At 37.9% G+C, this 12,658-nt stretch overlaps 1 protein-coding gene across 2 annotated transcripts in view; it reads left to right on the top strand.

Moving 5' to 3' along the window:
- Positions 1-12,658, top strand: part of LOC138213584 (ras and Rab interactor 2-like) — a 61,420-nt gene that overhangs the window by 5,271 nt on the left and 43,491 nt on the right. The window contains exons 3-6 of one of the 2 annotated variants that reach the window (XM_069174805.1): positions 206-261; positions 3,325-3,423; positions 5,241-5,338; positions 10,853-11,063. In XM_069174805.1, the coding sequence (XP_069030906.1) occupies positions 3,364-3,423; positions 5,241-5,338; positions 10,853-11,063 (369 nt within the window). In that variant the 5' untranslated portion in view covers positions 206-261; positions 3,325-3,363. The remainder of the gene's footprint in view (positions 1-205; positions 262-3,324; positions 3,424-5,240; positions 5,339-10,852; positions 11,064-12,658) is intronic. The other variant, XM_069174804.1, reaches the window with a different exon arrangement.

Below are 12,658 nucleotides of genomic sequence, written 5' to 3'. Positions count from 1 at the left end.
TTCGGTGGATGATAATCTTGAAAATGTGATCACTGTTGCTGCTTGTGAACATCAACCCACTGCTCATTGTTGTACTCTAATTGTCAGCTGAGCGGAAAGTTTAGATGCTTGCATCTGTAGCGCAAAATAATTTAACGCACGTTTTTAAGGAGATGAGACTGAGTCCTCCTCTCCTCTCCTCTCCTCTCCTTTTCTTTTCTTTGAGGTTATTAGATACCTGCAATTTCGCACAGCAGCAGGATCCATAGGAGTGTTTCCAAAGTAAGAGTTGCGCAAATTTATGCACAATGCACGACAGTCCTAACTTAATAAATTACACTTCCAACACATTGATCGGATTGGTTAGGATGTAACAGCAAATGACAATGTGTCAACCTAGTTTTCTCCACTTCAGAAAGGTTAGCTGTCGCAGAGTCGCACTTTATGAGTTGCAGTTAAATTATTGTTTGACAGTGTCTCCTCTTAGGTCAAAGCTGAGTAGCTCCATCACTGCTGCTGGGATGTTTTAATTTCAGTTAGCAAAAACAAAATCTGAATTTTTATGTGTTTAGTTAGTTAAATTACGGCAAAGCTCCAAATTCTGAGACATCTACTTTAAGCAACTCTTTGTAATAACTGAAAGTGTTCATTACAATTTCAGTGCGCATGTACAGTACCAGTCAAAAGTTTGGACACACCTTCTCATTCAATGGTTTTTCTTTATTTTTATTTTTTTCTACAGATTAGTATTGACGACATCCAAACTATGAAGGAACACATATGGAATTATGTGGTAAACAAAAAAAGTGTTAAACAAACCAGAATATGTTTTATATTATAGATTCTTCAAAGTAGCCACCTTTTGCTTTGATGACAGCTTTGCACACTCTTGGCATTCTTTCAATCAGCTTCACGTGGTCGTCACCTGGAATGGTTTTCAATTAACAGGTGTGCCTTGTCAAGAGTTAATTTGTGGAATTTCTTGCCTTCTTAAGTGTTTGAGACCATCAGTTGTGTTGTGTAGAGGCAGGGTTGGTGCACAGTTCTATACAGTGAATAGGCGTATTCGACTACAGTTCTAATCCATATTATGGCAAGAACCACTCAACTAAGTAAAGAGAAACGACAGTCCATCATTACTTTAAGACAGGAAGGTCAGTCAATCCGGAATCCTGCCCCAGGACAGGAAGACCAAGAGTTACCTCTGCTGCCGAGGATGAATTCATTAGAGTTACCAGCCTCAGAAACCGCAAATTAACAGCACCTCAAATTAGAGCCCACATAAATGCTTTGCAGAGTTCAAGAAGCAGACACATCTCAACATCAACTGTTCAAAGGAGACTGCGTGAATCAGAATTGCTGCAAAGAAGCCACTACTGAGGAAGAACAACAAGAAGAGACTTGCCAAGAAACACAAAGAATGGACATTAAACCAGTGGAAATCTGTACTTTGGTCTGATGAGTCCAAATTTGAAATTTTTGGTTCCGCCAAAATTGGTCTTTGTAAGACGCAGAAAAGGTAAGCGGATGGTTTCTACATGTGTGGCAGCACCTCTGCTTTGCTGGTGACACTGTTGGTGATTTATTCACAAGTCAAGGCATACTTAACCAGCATGGCTACCACAGCATTCTGCAGCGACATGCCATCCCATCTGATTTGCGCTTAGTGGGACCAGCATTTGTATTTCAACAGGACAATGACCCCAAACACACAACCAGGCTATGTAAGGGCTATTTGACCAAGAAGGAGAGTGATGGAGTGCTGCGTCAGATGACCTGGCCTCCACAATCACCCGACCTAAACCCAATTGAGATGGTCTGGGATGAGTTGGACCGCAGAGTGAAGGCAAAGCAGCCAACAAGTGCTCAGCACCGCTGGGAACTCCTTCAAGACTGTTGGAAAACCATTCCAGGTGACTACTTCATGAAGCTAATTGAAAGAATGCCAAGAGTGTGCAAAGCTGTCATCAAAGCAAAAGGTGGCTACTTTGAAGAATCTAAAATATGAAACATATTCTGGTTTATTGAGCATTTTTTTTGTTTACCACATAATTCCATATGTGTTCCTTCATAGTTTGGATGTCTTCAATTTCTATTTCATCTATTATGTAGAAAAAAAATAAAAATAAAGAAAAAACATTGAATGAGAAGGTGTGTCCAAACTTTTGACTGGTACTCTAGTTATAATGTGAAATGATGGCCATATTAAAAAAGTAAAAGACTCACAATTGCTGATTTACTGGCTTTCAAAATCTGTTAAATGACACATCTGATGCTCTATTTAGCAAATACATCTAAATGTTAAATGACAGTAAAATTAAAACATTCTAAATGTTAGGAAGTGATTAACATTCATAAATTTTGACCGGATGAAACTAGAGTCACATATAGTAGTAAAGAGGAATCTGACATCCATGCTGATTGTAGGATCATGAAGTACTGTAGAGACGTCTATGCATTTGGTGGCTGCTTAACTGTGATGACACAGAGACACACAGAGGCATGATTCATTTTTCCATTTCCACATTTTGCGGCAATATTCCAATTGTACTTGCAGCTATATTAAGCCCTATCAGTACCATGCAGGATATGACAAATTGTAAAGTCTACCTAGAGTATAATCTTTGTGTTTGTATAGGTGGGTGATGAATGAAAGGAAAAAAAATAATGTATTCTTGAAAGACGGTTACATAATGCAGATTATTCGAAAAGGGTCGAGAGTTTTATTAATTCAATTAGACACAGAAATTGAAAAAATATTTGTAATTTATATTGTCATTATCTTTTAGGGCTTGGTACCGCACTATGATACTTTTATTTATTATGCTTCATTATGATCTAGTATAAAAAAATACCTTGTCATTCGGTACCAATGTTAAAAACTGTGGTGACATCCATATCATGTTTTTGTCTTTAAAGCTGTAGTTGGTAACTTTGAGAGGAGAGGACTTAGCCTCAGAATGTTCATTAGACTGGATTTAAGAAAAAAAATAATTTAAACTCGAACACGGGATTTGGTTTCAAGTCTGGTGGGTTTGAACAGAACAACAAAACAAATGTTTCTAGCACTTTAAGTAACTGTAAATAGTGAAGGGCTGTTTAGCAAACTATTTAGTGAGTGTACAATGTATTGTAATATTAGTGAACCGGAAACATTATTTATTGCGTCGTCAACTATGCCATTACCTATTTAGATATGTTACTGTCTGGAAAAATAATAAATCTATAGCTTCTTTGCAGCAACGTCTATACGAGTTTGGATAGATATGCATGTCAACTCCACAGGGATACAACCTCTACTAATTGTTGTTCTAATTGTCTATATCTATTTTCTTTCCTTCATAGACAGTGCAACAGACACACAGAGAAGACTATAGAAACAACATGTCTACAAGTATCATCAGTCAACCCTACAAGCAGGAGAAGAAGAGCAGTTTCTTCAAGGTGCGTGACACTCAAGAGTACTTACAAACAGAATTGGTAGTATTCTATGACTGTCCTTGACCTAGCTCAAGAACCCTTCATCCCATTTGCTTCAAACTCAGTGGATTTGTTGCTCGGGACCCAAGGTTGTGCACTGTGGCGACTTTAGTGCGGTTTGGAGACGCAAAACGCTTGATGATAATAATTCTATCAAACGTGTTGCATTTGGAGGTTCGTACAATGGCAACCCCTGATGGCAACCCAGCTCTGTGAAGCTGTAGACGGAGCCCTCTTAGCCATTATCCCCTTCTCTGCTGACCGCACAGGCGGGACTGGGCTCAATGTGCTTTGCTTCATTTTGTTTTCCATTGCCCGTGGATGCTATGTGGGACCTGATACTATCATCCCCCACCTCGGGATTACAAGCGAACAGCTGTGGACGAGTTTTACCAGTGCCTCTTTTTACAGGTGCAGACTCGCTTGGTTTTGTGTCCTGTTCCTCAGTCACTGGAGCAGTTAATTGCACGGGTAGATAATTGCGACACATTTAATCTCAATTAACTTTCATAAGAAGACGACAAAGAAATAGGGTTTGCCTTCCACTTAAAAGCAGTGAAGTGCTCTTACTTTTACTTTCGCATATGCCGAGTGGGAGAGTTGACCACTGCGAGGTAACACAGCCCGACATAGCGCGTCTGTGTAACGATAACGATTGCGTAAACGGAAAATAGAGAAACGTGTGCCTGCTGAGTTCAGATTAGTTCCAAACGTTTGCTTAAACTGCTCAAACTCTGTGCTGTCCTCCCAAATCTCCCCTCCTCCATGCAGCAGAGGCAAGAGGACAGAGGAATGACCCCAGACTGTAGATAGACTGTAAGGTGTAAAGCCTATCTACTCAATCATTGCTGATTTATGACAAAACTATATTTTTTTTATTAAAGTAATATTAGCTGTATTTTCAGTGGTTGAAGAAGGATTTTGATATTTTACAAAGTACTATTACCACACTGAAAATAAGGTCCTGCAATTTAAAAGCTTTAAGTAAAAACATGTAAGTATTATTAGCAAAATGCACTAGAAGTATGACAAGTTAAAGTCAACTTTATTGTCAATCCACCATATGTACAAACATACAGAGATCGAAATATTGTTTCTCACTGTCCCACAGTGTGCAAAATAGAAAGAGAAAACAGGAAAAGTATAAATATTGTTATGATATAGTGTTGTGTAACTGAATCCAAATGCAGACACACAGACTCGGGTATAAGTTCAAAAAACATTTTTTTCAGCTCCAAAACAAGCTGATGACATAAAAACTCCTGTAAGGCACCATGTGTTTGTGTGGCACTGAAAATCTTCTTCTGCAAATACTGGTGTTTTACTTAACCCCCTAACACTAACCAGGCTGAGTCTAGTACTGAAGATTTTAATACTTTACAATTAAGGTTAACCTGTGTGGGACCTGTGATGGTTTGTGATTTCTGTCACTTAACTTCTAACCAGCACAACTAAATTCCTATCTCCAACCCTTATTGTAACCCTAATTTTAACCTCATTCTCCCCCGAACCCTAAATCCTAGTTTGAACTCTCTTGAACAGCCCTTTGAAGGTCAAACTATTCTTGTTTTCCTTAATTATCCACACTCTCAAGGTCCAAACCTCAAATTTGACCTTGCAAGGGTACAGTAGTACACCAAAATTCTCTACTTTAAGTCTGCAGACATTAGTTCATATCACAAGAACAACAGTGAAAACATTTACATGAACTTTTTTAATTGATCTCTGCCCTTTAATTTTGTACATACAATTGTTGAGTTGTTGTGTTTGTGTCTTTGTAGCTGATCGACACGTTTGCCTGGGAAATTGGCACTCTGAAGAAGGAGATGGGGAAAAAGACAGAGTATGCTGGAGACCAAGAGACAGATACACTGCTACGGTAAGCACATACTGTGTCTCTATATAAGACATTTTCTCGTTTTAATGGTTGCGCGTGCGTGCGTGCGAGCAAATTTAATTTTATCTTGTGCAGTTCCCCGTGGCTACCTATGGTGGCCTTCATTCACAGAACACAAAAACATTATAAAAAATGCAATGACATTTCACAAAACACAAAAACATTTTAGAAAACACAAAAACATTTCAAAGAACACAAAAACATTTTACTAAATCCAAAAGCATTTCACAGAGCACAAAAACATTTCACTAAACACAAAAATGTTTCACAGAATGCAAACATTTTTCAGAAAACACAAAAAATATTGGGGTTCGATCCCTGTCTCCTCCTGTCTACATGTCGAACATGTCTGAACAATCTTGCCGCTTGATAAGTGCAACCTCCACGAGAGCCGCTGCAAAGATTTCTCTCAGAAAAGAAGTCACCGCTGGCAGCACATTTCAGTGACGAGGAATGGGTCGCAAAACTGGCATACTTGTGTGACATATTCAGCCTGCTCAATGAATTAAATCTGTCACTTCAGGGGAAAATGACAACGGTCTTCAACTTGGCAGATAAAGTAGCTGCATTTAAAGCCAAACTGGATTTGTGGGGACGGCGTGTGAACAGAGGCATATTGGACATGTTTCAAACATTAGCGGGGATTTTGTGTGAGACTGAGCCTGAGCCTTCATTCTCCCAGCTGGTGCACGATCACCTGTCTTTGCTTTTAAAAGAGTTCGAGCGCTACTTCCCAACCAAAAAAGACCCACGAACTGCCAAGGAATGGATCCGCGACCCATTTATCAACAAACCAGGGGAATCCAGCATGTCTGTGCAAGAAGAGGATCAACTGCTGGAGATCGCAAACAACGGCGGCTTCAAAAGTATTTTCGAGACAACAACTCTGCCGGTGTTCTGGATCAAAGTAATGGCAGAATACCCGGAGATCGCAACCACAGCACTGAAAACCCTGTTGCCATTTCCGACATCCTATCTGTGTGAAGCGGGGTTTTCTGCCGTGACAGCAACCAAAACAAAACAACGGAGTAGACTGGACATAAGCAACACACTTCGGGTGTCAGTCTCTCCCATTACCCCAAGATGGGACCATCTCGTTGCAGAGAAACAAGCTCAGGGCTCTCATTGATTTAGCGTTATGGTGAGTAAAAATTTTCATGCACTTTATATTCATTTTTGTGGTGTATCTGTAGCTTATCGTGAAGGCATGTTTAAACGTTACCATAGCGACCAGAGTCCGAGAGCGTTAGGGCTGTGGTCGCCAACAGAGGGGGATGAGGGAGAGAGGAGAGGAGAGGAGACGGTTCAAACTGACAACTTTATTTCAGCTGTTGAAAAATAACATTCATGGAGTGTTTAATAATAAAAATGTGAAATTGCTGGTTCTTCGTATTTTATATAACGTTGATTATTTTATTATTTGTTTTATTATCATATATATTTCTTTATTATTTATTATCACGTTTATTATATTCGCAATATAAACAATCTACGTACCCCCCCCCCCCCCCCCCCCCCCCGGTCCGCAGTACAATTGTCAAGCATTGACCGGTCCGCGGTGATAAAAAGGTTGGGGACCACTGCTTTAAAAGACATATTTGCTACCATAACAAAATTAGATTAATTGCATCTTGTGTCAGCGTCTGCAAAGACCTAAAATCTTTATATTAAGGTCAATCTGGGTTTTTATTAAATTGTTTCTAGGTTTTCTGTGTGTAAAGCAATTAATCATATCACACCACACCACCACACAATTTTTTTTTTTTTTTTTTAATTTTTTTTTTTAAACATTTAGTTTACTGTCATAGAAATCTAAGAAATCATCATGTTGGAAATTTTTGATATTTTTGCCCCATGTCTAACACTCAATGAACACTGATTCTTCTGTCTAGCAGCAGTATTGAAAACAAAACACTTTTGTTGTTTGGTGTTCAGGAAACAGCTGCAGCTTCTTCAGATGCCTCAACTTGAAAATTCCTTACATTGTCAGTTCCACCCCTTCTTCTGTGTAGCCAAGATGGCGACCGTTTAGGCTGGAAAGTGTCCAGGGTTTCACACTTCTTTTTTGGACCGTTTTGAGTTTGTCATCCTGGTATTCGTAGTGCGCTGCATGTTTCTGTACTTGACAGTGTAAATGCATTCATGCACTTAAAATAGTGAGTGTTAGTACACAAGTACGCCATTTGGAACACAGCACTTTGTCCTGGGGTCTTCCGGAGTCTAAGGGAGCCAGTCCCAGCAAGCTACAAGCTACTGCTGCTTTATAGGTAGTGAGAGTAATCAGTGATTACCAAACACTGGAGTTTGTTATGTCCTTTCCTTGCACCGTTCCCTGAACCACACATTTCTCCCTCCTTCAGTTGACCCACAAACCATGTTTTACTGCAACAATAGCATTCCAGAGTTGAGGTCAGGAGTCAGAGTTGTTGTCTCATGTTTTCTCTGCTGTTATTTTAGAGCTATCACCCCCCAAAACCCTCAATAACCCATAGAGGTTGTGTCTGTTCCCCGACCACCTCAACTAAATCAAATTTTATCAAAAGAGTTATCCATACAATTCTAATAAAGATTGATACTATTAATTTAATAGAACAAAACCAGACAATTAAATGTGGACTATAATATATTAGAACTCTCCTGTTACTAAAACCGGCTACCCAACTGGTTGAGGCAGATTGCCGCCCATCTCTGAGCTTGGTTCTGTCAGAGGTTTCTTCCTGTTAAAAGGGAGTTTTTCCTTCCCTTTGTTGGAGGTTTTTCTCCCTTAAAGAGGTGTTTTTTTCCTCGTAGCTTATGTGGGAATTGTTGAATTGTTGGGTTTCTCTGTATAATGTTGTAAAGTTCTGCTGTAAGGACTTTAATGTGTTAAGTGCCATGAAATAACCTGTGTTGGAATTTGGCGCTATATGAATAAAATTTAATAAAATGATTTGATAATTGATCATCAACTTAAATTATGTCTGCGGTGTCTGCCTCCCGAACCAAAGCAGGGAGCTGATTCGACAGGAGAGAGGTGTGAAAGCTGATAGCTCTTCCTCCCATTCTGCCTTTGGATGCTCAGGAAACCACAAGCAGGCCCGCATTCTTAGGTTGAAGTCCTTTATTGGGATGATATGGCAATAAAAGATCTTTGAGATAAGATGGACCTTGGCCATGAAGAGCTTTGTAGGTGAGGAGAAAAAAAAAATTGATATACATTTTTTTATTTCATCGGAATCTAATAAAAAAGAAGCTATAATAAAGGAAATATCACCTTTTTGCTAAATTTGTAATTTTGCAATGTTGCTATTGCTGCAACATTTTGGATCAACTGGAGGCTTTAAAACATTTTTTTTTAAAGAATGGTGCTGGAGGTCAAGACAGTGTCCTCTAGAGTAACTATATATTTGTATGAAGAATTTCCAAGGTGTTTAGGGCCAAACACAATCACTTAAATTTTGTTCAAATTTAATAAGTACAAAATTACAGATCATCCAGGCGTGTCTTTTTGATATTTTTGAAGTTTCACCAACTGATTTGTTTTACCTGCTTTCATAGACAGATATAGCTGGGTGTCGTCTTCATAACAATGGACATTTATGCAGTATTTCTTTATATTATAGCTTAACGGAAGCATGCATAATAAAGGGGAGCCTTAGGCAACTTGAGTACATACTATACTGCACTCTATTGCACTCACTGTAATGTTTATGACTGTTGAAGCCCCCAAATAGTCACCTCAGCATTAGTAAATGTAAAAAGTCTTTGTCTACTGAGCTTTCATTAGTCAGTTAGTTGCACGAAAAAAAACAACCCTCAAACCGGACCTTGCCAGAAACATGATGAATAACTTAAACATTTATCGGATTGCAGACTTTTCCCTGTAGGAAGGTATCCTCATGGGTAACCTGATGCAACTTAGATCCACTTGGTCTCTGTTGTGGGAAATGAGGAACTCTCAAATGAGAAGTAACATCTCGATTTTATTTACAAAATCAAATTGAAATTTTATTTTTGACATTTTGACTAAATTCTTTACATTTTTGACTTGTGAACAGAGTTGCTGTGGATATTAAAGCCTGATTACAAAACACACAGACACAGATACCCATAGACACAGACATTCACATACATATGCTTTGGCTGTCAATAATCTGTTAGTAGATACTATATACTGTGTTAAAATAAATAAACTAAATGTTCAGTGTGTTTGATGACATAATACGAATCATTACTGCTATTGTTATTAGCATTGCCAATTTCAAAAGCTCATAATTACAGTTTGGTATTTCTCTGTAATGTAGCCCAGTGTAAACAGTGTTTCTTATTACATTCTTTGTCAGCCCCGGAACCTTTTTCCGAGACAATTGCCTGATGCACTAAAAGAACATATATTTCAATATTTAAATTAATATCATTAATAATCGATGATTAGTCGAGTGTTGGCTAAGCTATTACCCACTACAAGTCGGGAACAGCCTTATTATTGACCAATGTTGGTGCTGAAAAGTGTGAAAAAACCCTAATGTTCAGTAATGTTTTCATAAAAAAAGTGTGGTTACATAAAGGAGGGGCTTTGATGCTACCTTTTATTTGGCATAAGATTTGTTTGAGCAGAAAAGTGTGTCTCACACCAAAAGCATGCGAGTTTAAAACCCTGATAAATGATCTAACAAAGAAAAGGAGAGCAAACTCTACAGAACACTGACCTGTAGACAAGGCCTCTTGTAGCCTTACAGCAGACACACACTATAATTAACGGAGTTGATTTTGAAGACTGGGTCAGATATGATCATGCAGTGTTTGTTGATGAAGTAGTTTCTCCTCCAGTCACAGTTTCTTGTCCTCATAATTTTTGTTTATTTGATGTTTACAACTAGAGCCAAAACAGTTGACATGACATGATTTTAAATCAGAAGAGGCTGAAAACATCAACCAAAATGGCAAATTGCAAAGGGCTGTGGATGAGAGACACATTATTATTTTGTATTCCACTTCATCTGGTTTAAGTGCAGAGCCACAGCTCACCTAATGTTTACTGCCCACTGAAAATTCTTTCTAAATCACTAAGTTTTCTTTCATTTCTTTTCCTTTTCATCTCAAATAACTGGGTAAAATAGCAAGGTAAACTATTTTGGGTGAAGTGTCAATTTTTTTTGGCCTTCAGGAAAAGTGAGAATGTCTCTGTATTTACACATTCATGTGTTCCTTTGTGGCTTCCAAAAAAGTTGAACTATGTTGTTCTGTGGAAATAAAATTATATAGTATATTAAATCTTTGTATGTTCTAATAAAAATGTATGTATTGTATGTCATCAACTTAACATAAAGAAAACACCTCATCCTCTTCAGAAATTCTTATTGTTTTCCCAAAGAATACATTTATGAATAATGGCATTATTGTCATTGCATTGGCGTTATTATGAAATCCTGGGAGCCTCTGTATTTGTTTCAAAATGTTTTGCCGATATTATAAATTACATAATTGCCGTTTTTTTGTTTTGTTTTTCATTTTCAGGCTGGGTGAAGAGACAGAAAACCTCTTCTTGCAGGTCTCACCTTGTTCTGGAGTTGGTGCAGGAGTGGCCGGAGCAAGAGACTCTGGCTACAAGTCCCTCCAATTGCGGCTTAATATCTTGGACAGACTGGTGCATACACATGCTGTGTGGCTACAGCTTGGCCTCAGCCATCAGGAGGCCATACGTATACTGCAGAGCCAGCCCACTGGGGTAAGGGAACACCAATCACTGACTTTTTGTATCACAACACTGTTGAATTAAAGCACTTATTTTGGCATAAAAATGTCACTTCTTGACACACGTACACTTCTAAAAGCAATAAATGCATTACAATCAAACAGCCCTCCATCAGCTGATAACAGAGTTTTAATCAGACAAGATTTAAGGATAACACCTATGCATAGAGTTTTAATAAGTGTGTTGCCGAGGTAGTCTGTAGGGCCAAATTTAATTATGGATATATTTGTTGGTTCCCTAAACAGCTCAATGAAAAATGCTCGATTCCTCCTGAAAAGTAATGCAATTAAAAATAATTTTTCTCATCTATACCTGCATCCCTTAGTATGTCAAAGAGTAAAGCCAAGAAAGTCTGAAAAATAGATACATTATTGCAGCTTCTACAGAGATTATTCTAAAATGGCCTTCACAGTTGGTACCCCCAGAAAAATATTTGAAATAATTGGATCGTCGTGATATTTCAAACTTACTGTTTTCTTTAAATAATATACCACCTATCTTCAATCTTGTCTTCAATCCAGCCTTTTTGGTAAGTCACGTCAGCTCATTGTTCAGAAATGTAAAGATGAAGTTTTCCAAGAAAAGAACACCGGACCTGCTGTTACAAATGGAGTTCAGTCCTGTTTTAAGGAAGCTTTGCTGTGTCTGGCACAGGGTGCCTTAAATCTGTGTAGGGCACAATGAAATCTCAAGACTATCAAGGCATTTTGGAGCAAAATATGCTGCCCACTGTCAAAAATCTCAATCACAGGTCATTGGTCCTCCAAAATGAATTACTCAAAACACATAGCTAAAATCACAATGGCTAAGAACAAAATATTGGGCTATTGTGGAGTGGTCTTCTTTGAGTCCTGATCTAAATCCTATCACACATCTATGGAAAGAACTGGCTAGAACTGGATACAGGCTAGAGAAGGCACCCTTGATACCCGAGACAATTAGAACAGTTTGCTCTATAAGATTGAATCGAACTACCAGTTGATAGGTGCACAAATCTCATTGAGAAATACGGATGTAATTTTTTGCAGTAATTGTGTCTGAAGGTTGTGAAACAAAATATTAGTTTTAGCATCCCATCAATTTTGTCATTGCCATTTTCATTTGTCTACTTATTTAAAATATTCTTTTAAATCAAAAATAAAGTCTGAATTTGATTAAATATGGAATAGAAATAATGGATGCTGATTTACCTTTGTCCATTTAAAATTATTTGAGAGAATTTTTTTTTTTTTTTTCATTTAAGGGTACCAACATTCATTTTATTCTGGTTTAGTTTAAGGAACCTTTGGACTTACAGGATTTTATACCCTCAAAAGAATTCAGCAGAAAAAAACCTAAACCTAAACCTATGCTTTTACTGTACGGAGTGCTTATAATGACTAAAAAAATACAAAGAACATTGAAAACATTTTTCTGATTGTTCTATGGTGAACATTGTTTAGTTAAGCAAACTTGTTATATTGTCTTTTATTTATTATATTAAATTTACAGTGCATCACTATTGCTAAATATATACTTATAAGCTAAGACGCTGACATTTCTTGCCATATTCCAGATTCTTTATAAAG

The sequence above is a fragment of the Embiotoca jacksoni genome, unplaced genomic scaffold, assembly GCF_022577435.1.
Source record: "Embiotoca jacksoni isolate LCO1_2020_lvr unplaced genomic scaffold, fEmbJac1.0.p SCAF_61, whole genome shotgun sequence".
NCBI lineage: Eukaryota > Metazoa > Chordata > Actinopteri > Embiotocidae > Embiotoca > Embiotoca jacksoni.
This window is presented reverse-complemented; position numbering and strand designations above follow the sequence as displayed.